Below are 13,802 nucleotides of genomic sequence, written 5' to 3'. Positions count from 1 at the left end.
GTTTCCAGGAGCCAGCCTCGGTGGCAGGCATAGATCTCCCTCCGGCATTCAAGCCTGAAATCTAGGTTTTTGTCCTCGAAAGGGTCTGCTGGCCTGAATCGGGGGAGGGATGAGAAGCAGCACCCATGAAGCGTACTGTCCCCCAGGCCAGCCTTGTGTGTGTTTCCTGGGTACGTCCCATTTCAGATGGGACCCTTTGTGTCTACAGAGGCTGACCGCTCTCTTCTCTTTGCTCCTCAGGTCTCCTGACAAACGCAGCCCCAGAGGGGCCCCGGGAGTGGCCTTGGCTCCATATAGAGTCCACCCCTCGGCCACAGTCCTCTGTCCGCTGCGGACGCCCCCCATTCTCCGCCATCCGCCCACCCTCCGTCTCTCCGTAGCCCATCCAGGACGCCCGCTTCCTCGGCATCCTGAGCTGAGCCTGTCGGCCGCACCGAGGAGCCCGGCCTGGGACACGGTGGGGGCTGTGCTGGGCGTCGGGGAGCCTGGCCCCTCCGCAGTGGAGGAGGAGGAGGAGGAAGACGGCGCTGGCCCAGGGGAGGACTGACTCTCAGGCGCAGAAGTGGCCTCTCCTTGTGCCCCAGACTGTCCGAATCGCTTTTATTTTCTTATCCTTTCAGTATACTCGATAGACCAAAGAGCAAAATCTATTTTAACGCAGACTCGCCCTCACCGTCAGAGTCCTGGGTTCGACTGGGGGACACGGGGGCAGAGACATGCCGGAGGCCCCGGTGGGGCGGCCCCGGCAGAGGCCTCCGCCCCACGAACACTGCGGTGCCCCCTGAGAGGGGCCGAGCTGGCCGGAGGACCCCGAGGCAGCCCTGTGGGACGCGGTGGCGATGTCCCCATGCAGAGCCCGCGAGCGTGCCACCCCCCGGACACGGCCGGCCGCACAGTCCCCGCTCCTCTGTACTTAGATGGACTTGATCGTACTAAACTCACTTTCTGTTTTAACCCGTTAGACAGGCCTCTCTCCAGCTCCATTTCCGATAGTGGGGTAATCCAGTATACGCCAAGAGCATGTTGGGTCTCGACTGCTGTCTCATCCAATTCACCATTTAGCTCCAGAAAGCAAATTAAAGGAAACGAAAGTAACACTTGTTTGAAAGAGATCATTAAATGTATTTTGCAAAGCCTAAAGTTATATATTTAACAGTTTTTATATGTTGTATATTTGTAGAAAATCCTATTTAACAATTAATGTGTAGCCCAGGCCGTCCGGAGAGGTGGCGGAGCCCCGTGTCCCTGAGGGCTCTGGGTGGGCCGGGAGCCGGGGGCGGGGCAGGACTCTGGGGGCAGTGAGCTGGCGTCACCATGTGGTGGCCGGGCCGGAAGCCCGTTTCTCGTCGCTGGTTTGGGTCTGCGGGTCCCTGCCCTGGCCTCTGCCTCCACCCACACTGAGTGTACAATACTCTGATCTCGCCTCTTCCTTCTGGTGGGTTGTCCCCCTCCTGCTCCCGCTCGCACATCCATCGATCTTGAGGGCAGTGAGCAGTGGATCTCTTCTCCCCAGGCGATGTCCCGCTCGTTCTGTCTTCCTGTGGGAAGGTCGAGACCATAGGGATGGACGGCGGTGCCCAGAGACGGCAGGCACCCCATCGTCCCACATCCCTCTTGCAACCCGGGGTTGCCGGCCGGCAGACAAATAAGGGACAGTTATGTTTTCCTTCCTCTGGCCAGATTCCTCCATTTTTCCTGAGTTTCCAGTGAAGTATACTACCTAAAAGTCCAATTAACCAGAGTATTACGCTAGTTCTATGCTACTAAAAAAGGAAAAAGGAAAAAAAAGTAATAACTATATAGAAGTTGTTCCAGCAACCCGTAGACTAAAGATAGGAGAGAAAATCCATTTATTTAAGACCGATTCCAATGTCCGTGAGTATTTAATTTACCTTTCAGCCACCCCAAATTTAGAGGTATGTGGATCCTAGAGAGAACAATCAGCTGGGGCTTTGGGTTTTCCTCATGGAGGCGACGGGCCACCGAGGGTGCTGTCCGAGCGGCCAGCCCGGGCTCCAAGGCCGGGGCGCTGTGCTCCGGGAGGCCCTGGGAGGGTCGCCCCGCCTGGCACACCTCTGCCCTGCCCTGCCAGCGTCCCCACCACTCCCCCTCGCCTGTGTCTTTTGACAGCGAGTGTCGACACCTTCCAGGGCAGAGACAGCGAGATTTAATATGTTACAGCATTTTTTTTCTTGTTTTACAGTATTCAATTTTGTGTTGATTCAGCTAAATTATGAAAATAAAGAAAAACTCCTTTGATAAGCATGGCTTTTGTTCGCTGGCCGTGGTGTCCTGGGAGGGGCTGCAGCAGGCGTGGCTGGCGGGGACGGCAGGTGGGAGGGACCTCAGCGCACACGTGGTGACAGGGACATCCTTCCTGGGTGCTGGGCCTGCCCTGATGCTGCACGGTGCGAGAGCCCTCTAGCTTCTCCTGGACCACAAGGATGCTCCCGGAAGCCCAGCCCGGGCCAGTGGACAGTACCCGGCCTGTAACCACTCAGGGGCCTCCCTCAGCCTGTACGTGAATACCCACGCCCCAGCAGAGGCAAGTCCTGGTCCCTCCTCTGGTCAATGTGGGGCCACTGGAGACACAAAACATGCCTCATTCTAAATCATTTCTCCCCTGGAACCAAATGCTCCCCTGCTGGGCCAGTGGGAAGGCTGATGGCCACGTGCATTTGCCTCTGCCCAGGCCCTGCCCACACCCCAGGGCACAGAGGAGCCGAACCTGCTCAGGGCCTCCCAAAGGAGACACACATCTGAAGGAGTCCCCTCTTGAGACAAACCTGCTCAGATCTCCAGAGGGTGGTCTCTGGCATTCAGACCATTTCTGTTGCCCAGAGATGACCACCAAAGTCGGCACCCAGATGCAGAGAGGTCACACCTGTCCATTTCCAGCTGCTCTTCATGAAATATGAACCCTGGGAGCTGTGGCCCAGTGGCTGGGCTGTCCCAAGTCCGTGCTTGATTTTAAGGAGAGTTCATTGGCTTTTGGAGCAGTTGGGGTGGATAGATGAGACCCCCACTCTCTGGCACAGAGCCAGGCTTGTCCTAGGAGAGAGGAATGGGCAGCACCCAGGCCCAGCAGCTGCCACAGGGACCCCCAGGTGGGCCCTTTCCCTCCCAGGTGGGCCCAGGTGCCCGTGCTGTTCAGAGTCCTCCCTCGGGGCTCCCTGGGTGAGCAGGTTTAGGGTTCAGCCATCCAGAGCACAAACAGGCCAGGACAGGGGCCCACTTGTTCCTTCTCCCTCTGTGCATGCTGAGAAAGGAGGCACTGAAGAGGCAGAGGTGTTAGTAGGGAGAAGGAAAAGGAGCTCACCCCCAGAGCCACCTGCACTGTCTCTGGAGGACCCATCCTCTTCTGGGCATATCGGAGGGAAAAACACTAACCATGAAGATAGAGAAAAGATAAAGAGCATCATGACCACAGGGGCTGGTAGGAAGAATGATGGACTCCAGCCAGAGCCGGAGGTGTGTGGGTCAGGATGGGGTGGTTCATGCTGGGTAACAAACAGCCCCACCTCCCAGAGGCTGAACTTACGTAGACATGATGTGCACCTGGCTGGGACGAGTCTGCAGGAGGCCTTCCCCATCTCAGAGATGAGGGGAGACACCTGGAGAAGAGCACCCCAGCTGTGAGGCTTCACATGGAGGTAGCACCCGTCTCCTCTGCTCCCTGGCTGGCTCTGCCCTTTGCTGACTTGGGCTGTCTAGCCTCGGGTTTCTCTCCCACCCAACGGGACAGGCGTTGTTGCTGCCCCATTTAAGGCTGGGGCAAGAGTCCTTGATAGGCTTGAACCCCCAAAGTGTGAAGAGCTGTGTGTGGTCCACCTTCCTGCTGTGGAGGATGGTCCCGCATGGCCTGCATGGGCAGGTGCTCCTCCCACAGGCTCTGTCCAGGCCATGCTGTGAGCTGAGGCTGAGAGATCCGTGGACACGGCCCCAATGAGGGGACCAGGGCAGGCGGCAGCCACGTTCCCTCTGGACATGGCCTTGGCCTGGGTGGAGGCCACTCTGCCGTGTAGCCGGAGGGTGAGTCTCGGCATTGATTTTGTTTCAGCTGCGTGGTGTAGCGAACACTTCCCCTCTGTGCCTCGACTTCCCCATTGGCAGACTAGAGAGAATTGTGTCGATCTCACGAGGTTGTTCTTAAGATGGAAGAGATGCAGCACGGGACGTGCCCGGCTCAAGGACGTTCTCAGGGAACCACAGGCAAGCTTCCCTCGCACCAGCATTACGCCCTGTGGGCAATTCTGTGCATCAGCGCCCACCAGCCAGCACTGTCCCATGTCACACAATGCTGTCTGTGGCCACCTGTCTGGGTCTGAGTCCTCACTCTGCCTCTTAGAAGGTGTAGACGTGAGCCGGGGCTGTAGGATATGGGATCCTGCATGTGGGGCAGAGCTCCGGGTCCAGAGCTGGCTCTGCAGTCTGTTCCTTTGTCGTGTCATTATGGCCATCAGGCCTGTGGCCAGTTCCAGGGCCGGCCAGTCCAGGCCTTGAGCAAGCTCAGCCTCCCGGGGTGGGAGGTGTGTACATGGTGTGTGTAGTATAGTGTGTGCAAGTGTGTGGACACGTGCACACATGTTTGTGGGTGCTCATTTCACCGTCACCCTCACATGCGGAGCACTTTCTAAGTCAGGGGTCCAGGAGGAGCCCCACACGATTCCTGACCTCAAGGCGCTCTGAGGTCAAGGAGCATCCAGAGGGGGCTGGGACGGGCCGACCCTGGCGCCACCATATCAAACCCTGGCTGTCCCGGGGGAGGTTGCCAGCCTGCCAGCCACCTCGCCTCTGCTGGGTCCTCTCCTGCCGGGTGTCCCAGCCCCACGATACTGCATCACCTTGGCATTCGGGAGGTGACCAGTTTGCCGTCCCTGTCCTGAGCTGACCGGCTCCCCAAGAAGCTGGTGCCCCCTTGTGGAATGCAGGACCTGGAGGAAGGATCCTGGGGATTCTGGGGTCTCAGCTCAGCAGGCGGAGGGGGGCCTCTGCAGGTCACTCCCAAGACTCAACTGCAGGTCAGCATGTCCTGCCAGTCTGAGCTGATGGTGGGCACTGTGCCCCCAGCAGGACCAATGACCAGGGCCCTGTGTCGCTCTCGAGAGGACCCACTTGGGGACCGAGAAAGATCCTATGGCCACTGCCATGCTCCTGTGGGCCTGGGTCAGCCCAGCCCAGGAGAGGCAATGTTGGGGTGCAGGAGGGACCGCTGGCTGCTTCAGCAGAGAGGCCAGAGCGGATGAGCACAGGTCGGGGGAGGAGTCAGAGAGGAGAAGGGCCCTGGGGCCTATGCTGGCCAGGATGGAGGCGTAGGGCTGGGACGGGCTGCTCAGCACAGGATCCAGGACCTCAGGGTGGCTGGGGACAGCAGCCTGCCCTCCCCACACCCTCGTGTCCTGAAGTCCCCATTTCAAGTTTCTGTCTGGCCAGCAGTCCCCCATTTGTCCACCCAGTACCCCTCATCCCCTCAACCTGTCTTGCTGGTCACCTCCCACTAAAATGAAAGTTCACAAGAGCAACCGTTCTCGGGGTGTCACTCTCCCCTGGCCCCCAGGGGATGCCTGCCACATGGAGACAGGGGATGTGCTTAGGACTGTTCCCAGACCGAGCATCTTCTGCGTGCCAGTCCTTTGCTGTTGATGTTGTATTTGCTGGTGGTGTCTCCACGCTGCCCTGGGATCCTGGAGAGCACCAGGCAGGTTTAGTGCTCAGAGCCCGTGATCTGTTTCCAGAGGCCCCTGAGTCCTCCTGTCTCCCCCAGGCTCAGATGCAGGGTCTGAGCCACCATGAGCCTGCCACCTGTCTACACTAATGCTCTGGCCATGGTCCCCAGCGTTGCACGGGGTGACACCCCTATGGAGCATCACTCTGCTCAGCTGGGGTGGCTGGTGTCCCTTCTGAAGCCCGGTGGGCTTGTGGCCTTGTTGCCGTGGGGGCCATGTGCATGCCCCTTTCCTGGCTGGCTCGTCCAGGTTCCTAGTCCCGTGTGTCCTCCCGATTCAGCTGTTTCCGTCTTTAGAGGACTCGCTGCATCTTTAACATCTTCCGTTTCTTCCTTCTGTGCCAGAGTCATGGAATTTCTCTAAAATAACAGCCACATTTATTTTCTGCTTCTACGAATGTTGCCTCATTTGTTCCTCCTGCCAATGCTGCAGGGAGGAAATTAGTCCTTCCAGGGTGGGTGGGTGGGTGGGTGGCCGGCGGGCCCTTGTGGCTGAGACGGCACCCAGCATATCTGACCATGATGGCCCCCGTCTTCCCAGGCAGCCAAGACTTTAGTCCAGAGAAGAAGGAGCTGGAAAATCTCTCCTCCAGGCCAGCGGCACCACCGGGGCAGAGCATAAAGGTGGAGAACAAAGTCCAGTGGAGGGTGGGGCGTGGTCCGTGGCTGCATAGGTGTGCCCATGTCACCATGCGCCGGGGCTCCGCGGACAGCAAGCGTTAGAGAAAAAGTATGCTGAGGCTGTGAGAGCTGTAAGAAGACCTCATCCAGGACGACGGCAATGGAGTCAAGACCATCAACACAGGGAGAGAGATGGGGCCCCCCTCCAAGCCCCCAAAGACAGGGCCCTTACAGCCAACGGCAGAGTGGACAGGAGATCCAACTGAGACATCGGGACTTTGACCACACAAGGCTCCTGCTGAAGGTCAAGGGCCCGGACACTGGAGGTCAGTGATGAGGAACTGATCAGATATCCAGGGTTGGGGTTCTCTAACCTGTCAGCGGGAGCCTTGCCGAGAGTGGACTTGGCAAGGGCGTACGTGGAAGCCCAAGGTCAGGCCTGGCCGAGCAGAGGTCTCAGAGGGGCTGGACTACAATTTGGCCAAGGGGAGCGTTTCTGTCGTGAACTTTCTCTAAAGGTTGAAACGATGCCTTCCACATCAATCTCCACAAAGGCCCGTCTCGTCTGAGCCCGGCCTTGCTTCTGGGAATGCAAAAGGAGAAGGAAAACCCCTCGTTTCCAGAGAGAAGACGCGTCTGAGCCCATGGTCACAGCTGGGGTTTGGACGCTCCTTTGGGGAGAGCAGAGGAGGAGGGTCGTCCTCGGAAGCCCCCTGCAGGGTGACACTCAGTCCCATAATGCCCGGATTCTCGCAAGGCCAGCTCTCAGCCGGAGGTTGGCCGCAAAGCCCAGAGCCCACGGCAAAGCCATTCCCTTCCTGTCCAGAGAGGACAGGTGTACCCAGCCCGTGAGCAACGAGACTGCGGCCCAGCGGGGCCCAGCAAGCGCCAGGCCTTCCATCCCAGGGAGGATGGGGCCCAGGTGCCCCTCCATCTCTGCGTGGGCCACACTGCCAGCAATTCCCGGGACCCATCCCAAGGGACAAGGCCTCTCCAAGCTGGGCAGATGGGATGGCCTGGGTTCCCTTCCAAGACATTTGGACGAGCCCTGGAGTCAGATGCGGCGTCCTGGCCCCAGGTGTCTGCACAGTCTTGTCCCAGAAAAGCGGCAGCGTGTGAACTCAGCTAACAAGCTCTGGGCACACAGCCGGCTGGGAGACACTCTAATTGGCTGGGAGAAGGATGGGGCGCATCAGAGTCGAAATCCCAGGGTCACCTGTGACTGTTGCTGATGATGGGCACTGATGGGAGCCTCAGTTTCCATCTCTGCAGCTTCCTTTCTGCCGCCCTGGTTGGAGGAAGGAGGGCAGGTGTCACGAGCAGTAACAGGCACCTGAGTCTTCCAGAACAGAGGCCGTCTTCCAGGAGCAGCTTAGATCTGGCTGTGCGTGGAGGTAGGATGCTGACGTCCTTCCAGGAATTGTCCTGCATCCCTCTGGGGCGGCCCCAGCTCATCCCCCTCCCTGAGCGTGTGTGGACCTCCACATGAACCTCTCGCTCGTCTGGGCCCGAGAACCTGGGACAACAGAGCTACTGGCCGACGACTCAGGGGCACAGAGCAGATTCCGCAGCACGGGCTCCCGGGGCAAAAGCAGATCCCGGCAGAAGGAGGATTAAAATGCATGGCCGCCAGCTTGATGCAATCTCGATCTGCCCAGTTTTTCAAGGGCTCTTGTCAGTTCCCATCCCGTGCTCACCATCATTAACGGAAAATATGACAGATTCGCTAATGAAATCAATTTGATCAAGTTATCAATTTAATCCCTAAAAACGTAACCTAATTTCGTCCTCTCGGAGGCTGCCCGGGCTCCGGGGCTAAATGTCAGTCACCGCGAGAGAATGGGCCTTCTGACTTTCAAATAATTAAAGTTACTTTTCTGCTCTGGGTTCATAACCTTCCTCCTAATTACTGCGAGCTCCCCTAAATCCTCCGGGGTTGAGCCGAGGCGGAGGCAGCCCCCGATTGGGGAAACAGCATAACGGAGGGCCTGGGATGGCAGACCCCGGGGCAGCGAGAGCGGCTCCCAGGTCAGGACTCAACCCCCGCCCCCCACTCTCAGTACTGCTTCCTCCTCTTACACAGCGACTCCTCTTCATGAGAAGAAAAGAAAGGTTAGCAACGAGGAGTGGAGACAAATTCCACCCATCCTGCCAGCAGAGACCCCCACAGCTCTTTGGGTGGGTCCTTTTGGACTTTTCTGGGAAGGAAGTCGAGGAATTCTAAACCAGTTGCTCGTATCCAGAAAAGTCTGCACTTGCTCGGACCCACAGGCACTTCGGCTCCGAGATTTCATATTCCGCATTCACAGTCAAAGGCTTATGGGCAGCAATCAGGCCTCGGGGTGGCCCAGCCTCTCTCTGCAGCCCCCCGGGTCCAGCCCTCAGCCCTGGTGGCCGCCCACCCCACAGGAGCAGGGCACCCAGAGGCCTCGGGGCACGAGCGCAGGGGAGCTGGGGCAGGTGGGCTCTGCCCCCGGGTGGCTGAGGTTTACTCTGGGGCAGAGGCGGTGAGGATTCCCAGAGATCTTCCGTCCAAGCTCTCCAAGGGGGACAGGGCCTCTTGTCCGTTTCTGCTCAGCTTTGTTTGCAAACAGGCCCCTGGGAGGCCCCTCTGGAGGGTGGGTGTCGGGCTGTGGCTGCTCCCAGCTCCAGGGACAGCCTGCCCTGTGAAAGCCCCCAGCGCCAAGGCTCCAGACAGAGCGACGCCGCACGGGCTTGGCCACTGGCTGGGACGGCAAAGCGCGACCCTGCTTGCAGGGTTACGTTAGAGGAGATTTTTTTCCAAATTAGCCTTAAAAGGGTTGTTTGGTCTCTGTGTGTGTCTGTGTGTCTGGGTTTCTGGGTGTCTGTGTGAGTGTCTGTGCATGTGTGCGAGTGTCCGGGTGTCTGTGGGTCTGTGTGAGTGTCTGTGCATGTGTGCGAGTGTCCGGGTGTCTGTGGGTCTGTGTGAGTGTCTGTGCATGTGTGCGAGTGTCCGGGTGTCTGTGGGTCTGTGTGAGTGTCTGTGCATGTGTGCGAGTGTCCGGGTGTCTGTGGGTCTGTGTGAGTGTCTGTGCATGTGTGCGAGTGTCCGGGTGTCTGTGGGTCTGTGTGAGTGTCTGTGCATGTGTGCGAGTGTCCGGGTGTCTGTGGGTCTGTGTGAGTGTCTGTGCATGTGTGCGAGTGTCCGGGCATCTGAGTGTCTGTCTGTGTGTCTGCATGAGCGTCCAGGTGTCTGTGTGCGGTCCCGGCTCTGTCCACAGGAGTGGGACCATGGGCCCAGACACCGAGGCAGGGCCCGTCCTAGGGGAGTGGCACCCCCTCGGGCTCAGGGACACAAGCGTACTGCTGGCCTGGCCCAGTCCTGGGGTGTGTGGCAGACACAAACCCAGCGTCCCTCTGCAGGGACACACCCTCCACTCAACCACATGGGACCCTCCTGTAACATCCCCCAAACGAGTCCCACAGCCCGGAAGGCACAGAGGGGACAACAGGAGCCAATTCACAGAAGCGGCCACGGCAGAACCAGCCGGAGCACAGGCGGCAGCAGCATCCGAGATGGACTTCCAAAAAATTATTGCTTTTTAAGAAAGGAAAAGGAAATGTGACAAAGGGGAAAACACCCTGAGGAGCAGCTGCCAAGAAGGAACCCCGTGCGACGGCCGGCCGTTGCTCCTCCTCCAGGGGCCGTCCCTGCTCCTGGCCGGGCGGGCTGCTCGCTGGGCCCCGCTGACAGGCCTGCTCGCCTTCTGGCTTTATCGCAGCTGCAGCACAGGTAGACGTGCCCTTGTTGTCAACGTCCTGTCATTCCCCCGTGATGGGAGTCTCTCCTTCACCCACTCATGCATCCGTCCATTACATGCCCACTGAGCGTCTGATGTGTGCTGGGCACTGGAGGGGATGCTGAGGGACAGCAGTGACCAGAATGAATAGAAGGCCTGTGCTCGCTGGGCTCATGTCCTAATGCAGCGTGACTAGGAGGCCAGCAAGACAGACAACCCACAGACAGACAAGCAAACACATCTCCATGGGGGCAACCAGGCGGGACGGGATGGGGAGTGTGGGGAGCCTGCTGTTGAACACATGTGGTCGGGGGGCCTCTGTGGCCAGTGATACCTTGAAAGACAGGAGGTATTTGAAGGCATATCAGGGAGGGGCATTTCTGGAGGAAGCAGCAGTAGGTGCAAAGGCCCTGAGGCAGGGCTGGGGCTGAGCCTGCTGCAACAGGATGCCTTATGGTACTGAACACAGTGACACTGTGGGCAGCAGTTGTGTGTGCCACTGTGTCCTGTCCCATGGGGTCTGACTCCCCTGGGTCTGCAGCTGAGGGAGTTCTGTCTGCCGACTTGGTGCCCTGGGTTTGTCCTGCATCCTCAGGGCCAGGGGGAACATTGCAATAAACCAGCCAAGCAGTTGAGGACAGAGATAAGGCTGAAAAGTGCTCTCTTATGTGGCAGTCCTTTTTCATCTGCTCATAAACGTCTGAGCAATCTTTTCTGGAGGATAAAATCGTCATCTCTGGTGTCTGCTGACCTCAGGGTTGTTTCAACAGAGTCACTGGAGCTGCTTTATAGACACATAAACCCCGACCTGTGGCCTCCCAGGGCCGCCTGGAGCCCCAGGTGCATCAGTGCCTCTGCTAGCCCCGTCTCCAGATGTGATCTCCAGCAGAGAAAGTGGTCCCTGCGTCTGACTTGTGGTTGCCCGCTGGCCCGACCGGGCTGCTGGAGGATAGGATGCACGTGTCTCCCAGGACTCGGGCCTCTGGGGATGGGGCAGCCCGAGTACCAGGCTTGTGCCCGGGACACAGAATAACAGCAGAAGGGCCTCTGGGGGCGTCAGGGGCCCCGGCCCCACCTCGGCTCTACTGAAGAATCCGTGGGCCCCTCGGCCCAGCTGTGACTTCAGTGTCCTCACCATCCCTCTGGGCTCCTGTTCCCATCATCCCTCCTTCCAGGGAAAGATCAAAGCATCTGTCTCACTTGTCCTCACACCTCTGAGGATACTGTCCACCCTCCTGGGCACAGACTGACCCACAGGAGCAGGGACTTGCCCAGAACCAGGGCCCAGGGGCCCGGCTGGGCCCCTTCTGTTCTCATCTTGGCTCAGACCCCTGAGGATGCTCCCTAGGGGTTTTCCCCCCTCATTCCTCCTCGTTGTTGGGATGACATTATGCCACCACAGAAGGAAGAGGGATAGAAGAAAATATGCTCTTCAGGAAGGAACAAGGAGCGCTGGCAGTTGCGTTCACTGGTGACAAAAGAAAGGCAATGCTGGGCAATTCTTCCCAAGATAACAATGATACAATCTGGACCAAATCTTCAAAACAACCATCTCAAGGCGCTGGAGAGTATAAAGGCTGGAGAAAGTTGAGAAGAGTTTACTTTGGAAAGGATGCTGCTGCTCTGTCAGGCGAGAAGGCACTTTTGTGGCTTTCTTACCTCAGCTGCTCCCAAAACCCCAGCTGTGACGAGAGGGGACACAGCCGTGCCAGCTCAAGGCAGCAGGTGGCAGAGCTCAGAGCAGCAGGGCAGTGGGGGAGCAAGCAGAACGGTAAACGAGGGCGCTCAGACGGGTCAGAGCTGAAATCTGAGTTTAAACTTTGCCAAGACCCCTGGCTGACCGCCAATGGCACAGGACCGTGGGCGACCTGGAGGAGAGAGGCAGAAACTGGAGAGGAAGTGCTTCTGACGATATGTCTGGTCACCTGCTGCCTAATGACGTTTTGATCAACAAGAGATGGTGTACACGATGTTGCTCCCATAAGGTTAGCACCACAGAGCCTAAGTGTAGTGGGCTGCACTGTCTAGGTTTGTGTGAGTGCATCTATGGTGATGTAACATCGACGAAATCTCCTGAGGACGCATATCTCAGAATGTATCCCATCATTAAACGATGCGCTACTGCACCAGAATTTGGTGCCTTTGACCAAATCCACCTGCAGGGGCCAGGCAGCTGAGAGAGGAGGCTGTTCTGGCTTAGGGGGTCCAAGGAAGACCTAGGTGGCCAGGAGAACTGAAGATTAACAGGTAGTCTCAGAAGCGAGAGACCTGGGGAGTGGGTGAGCCCCCAAATCTGAGTATAAACCCTGTCCCGTCACTCAGCGAGTGGGGAACAGTGACCCTCACAGGTGTGGGAAGCACACACAGGCTCAGGATAAAAAGCAAGCACCACAGGAGCCAAGGAAAAAACCCAAAACCGAAACCCAACAACCTAAGCAGAAACATCAGCTGCTACACACACACGTCAGGGAAGATGTATTTCACAGTTTGAATGCAGACAGAATAATTGCCTGCTGTGACAAAAACCAAGAACCCCCAGAAAAAGAGCAGACATTTCAGAGTGTGCACAACGTACGACTTACAATGTTGAACTCTCCACCCAAATTAACCAGGCACTCGAAGGAGCAGGAATGTGAGATGTGCACTCAGGAAAAAATTCAGGCACAGAAACCCACTCTGAGCCAGCCCTGTGGTGGATTTCACAGAGACTTCCAAGTAGCTCCTAAAAATAATTGAGGGAAAATGTGATTTTAATGAGTGAATAATTTCAGCAGAGAAATGAAAACTATAAGAACATAGAGGGGTGGTTCTAGACATGAAAAATACAACCTAGAAAATAAATTGAAAAATTTACCAGATGGGTTCAACCGTAGATTGTGACAGCAGAAGAGAGAGTCAGTGAACCTGGAGATAGACCAAAATAATTATCAAATCTGAAAAACAGATAGAAAAATGATTGAAGAAAAGATTAAAAGCTTTAGAGACCTTTGGGACAATACCATGTGGCCCAACATGGTGGAATTCGAGCCCTGGAAAAAGAGAAGAGAAAATGTGGTGAGAAAAAGCATTGAAGAAATACTGGCCAAGACTTCCCAAATTTGGTGAAAACATTCATATACTGATGCATACAGATCAGCAGCCCAAGGCGGGATAAACACAGGGAACCACCAGGAGCGCATGACAGTCAAGGCTCTAACAGACAAAGACGAAGAGAAACTCCTGGGAGCAGCAAGGAAAAAATGGCACGTTTCCTAGAGGGGACAACGCCGTGATTGATGGCTGACTTCTCGTCAGAAATGGTGGAGGCTGAGACGTTGAAGAGACACATCTATAGCACTGAGGGGAAGATAGTTGCCAACCCCATATTCTTTATCCAGAAAAACTACTCTTCAAAAGAGAACATGAAACAAAGATATTTCCAGTAAAACAAAGCTGAGAACGTTCACTGCCAGCTCTACACTGCAAGAAATGCTTACATAGTACAGAGACACAAAAGAACAGGTGTGTGCATAGTCTCGTAATTTCTTTAGAATACATATGGCTGTTTAAAGCAAAAGTCCTAACACTGTATTGTTGCATTTAAAATATACAGAGTTTTTATTTATCTCTATGTGAAGGTGTGCAGCCCAAAGGCTGTGTGGTGAAAATGGAACGTTTTCTGTTGTCAAGCTCCTATTTTTTTCAGAAATAATTTA

At 56.6% G+C, this 13,802-nt stretch overlaps 1 protein-coding gene across 3 annotated transcripts in view; it reads left to right on the top strand.

Moving 5' to 3' along the window:
• TAFA5 (TAFA chemokine like family member 5) overlaps positions 1 to 13,802 on the top strand; it is a 346,235-nt gene that overhangs the window by 248,432 nt on the left and 84,001 nt on the right. For 2 of the 3 annotated variants that reach the window (XM_044777576.2, XM_070506704.1), the window contains exon 4: positions 241 to 2,262. The exons of the other annotated variant lie outside the window; for it this stretch is intronic. In XM_044777576.2, coding sequence (XP_044633511.1) covers positions 241 to 249 — 9 coding nt within the window. In that variant the 3' untranslated portion in view covers positions 250 to 2,262. Of the gene's footprint in view, positions 1 to 240; positions 2,263 to 13,802 lie in introns of those variants that run through there. 3 annotated transcript variants of the gene reach the window in all.

The sequence above is a fragment of the Equus asinus genome, chromosome 4, assembly GCF_041296235.1.
Source record: "Equus asinus isolate D_3611 breed Donkey chromosome 4, EquAss-T2T_v2, whole genome shotgun sequence".
NCBI lineage: Eukaryota > Metazoa > Chordata > Mammalia > Perissodactyla > Equidae > Equus > Equus asinus.
Note: the sequence above shows the minus strand (reverse complement) of the source record. Positions and strands in the feature narration are given on the sequence as shown.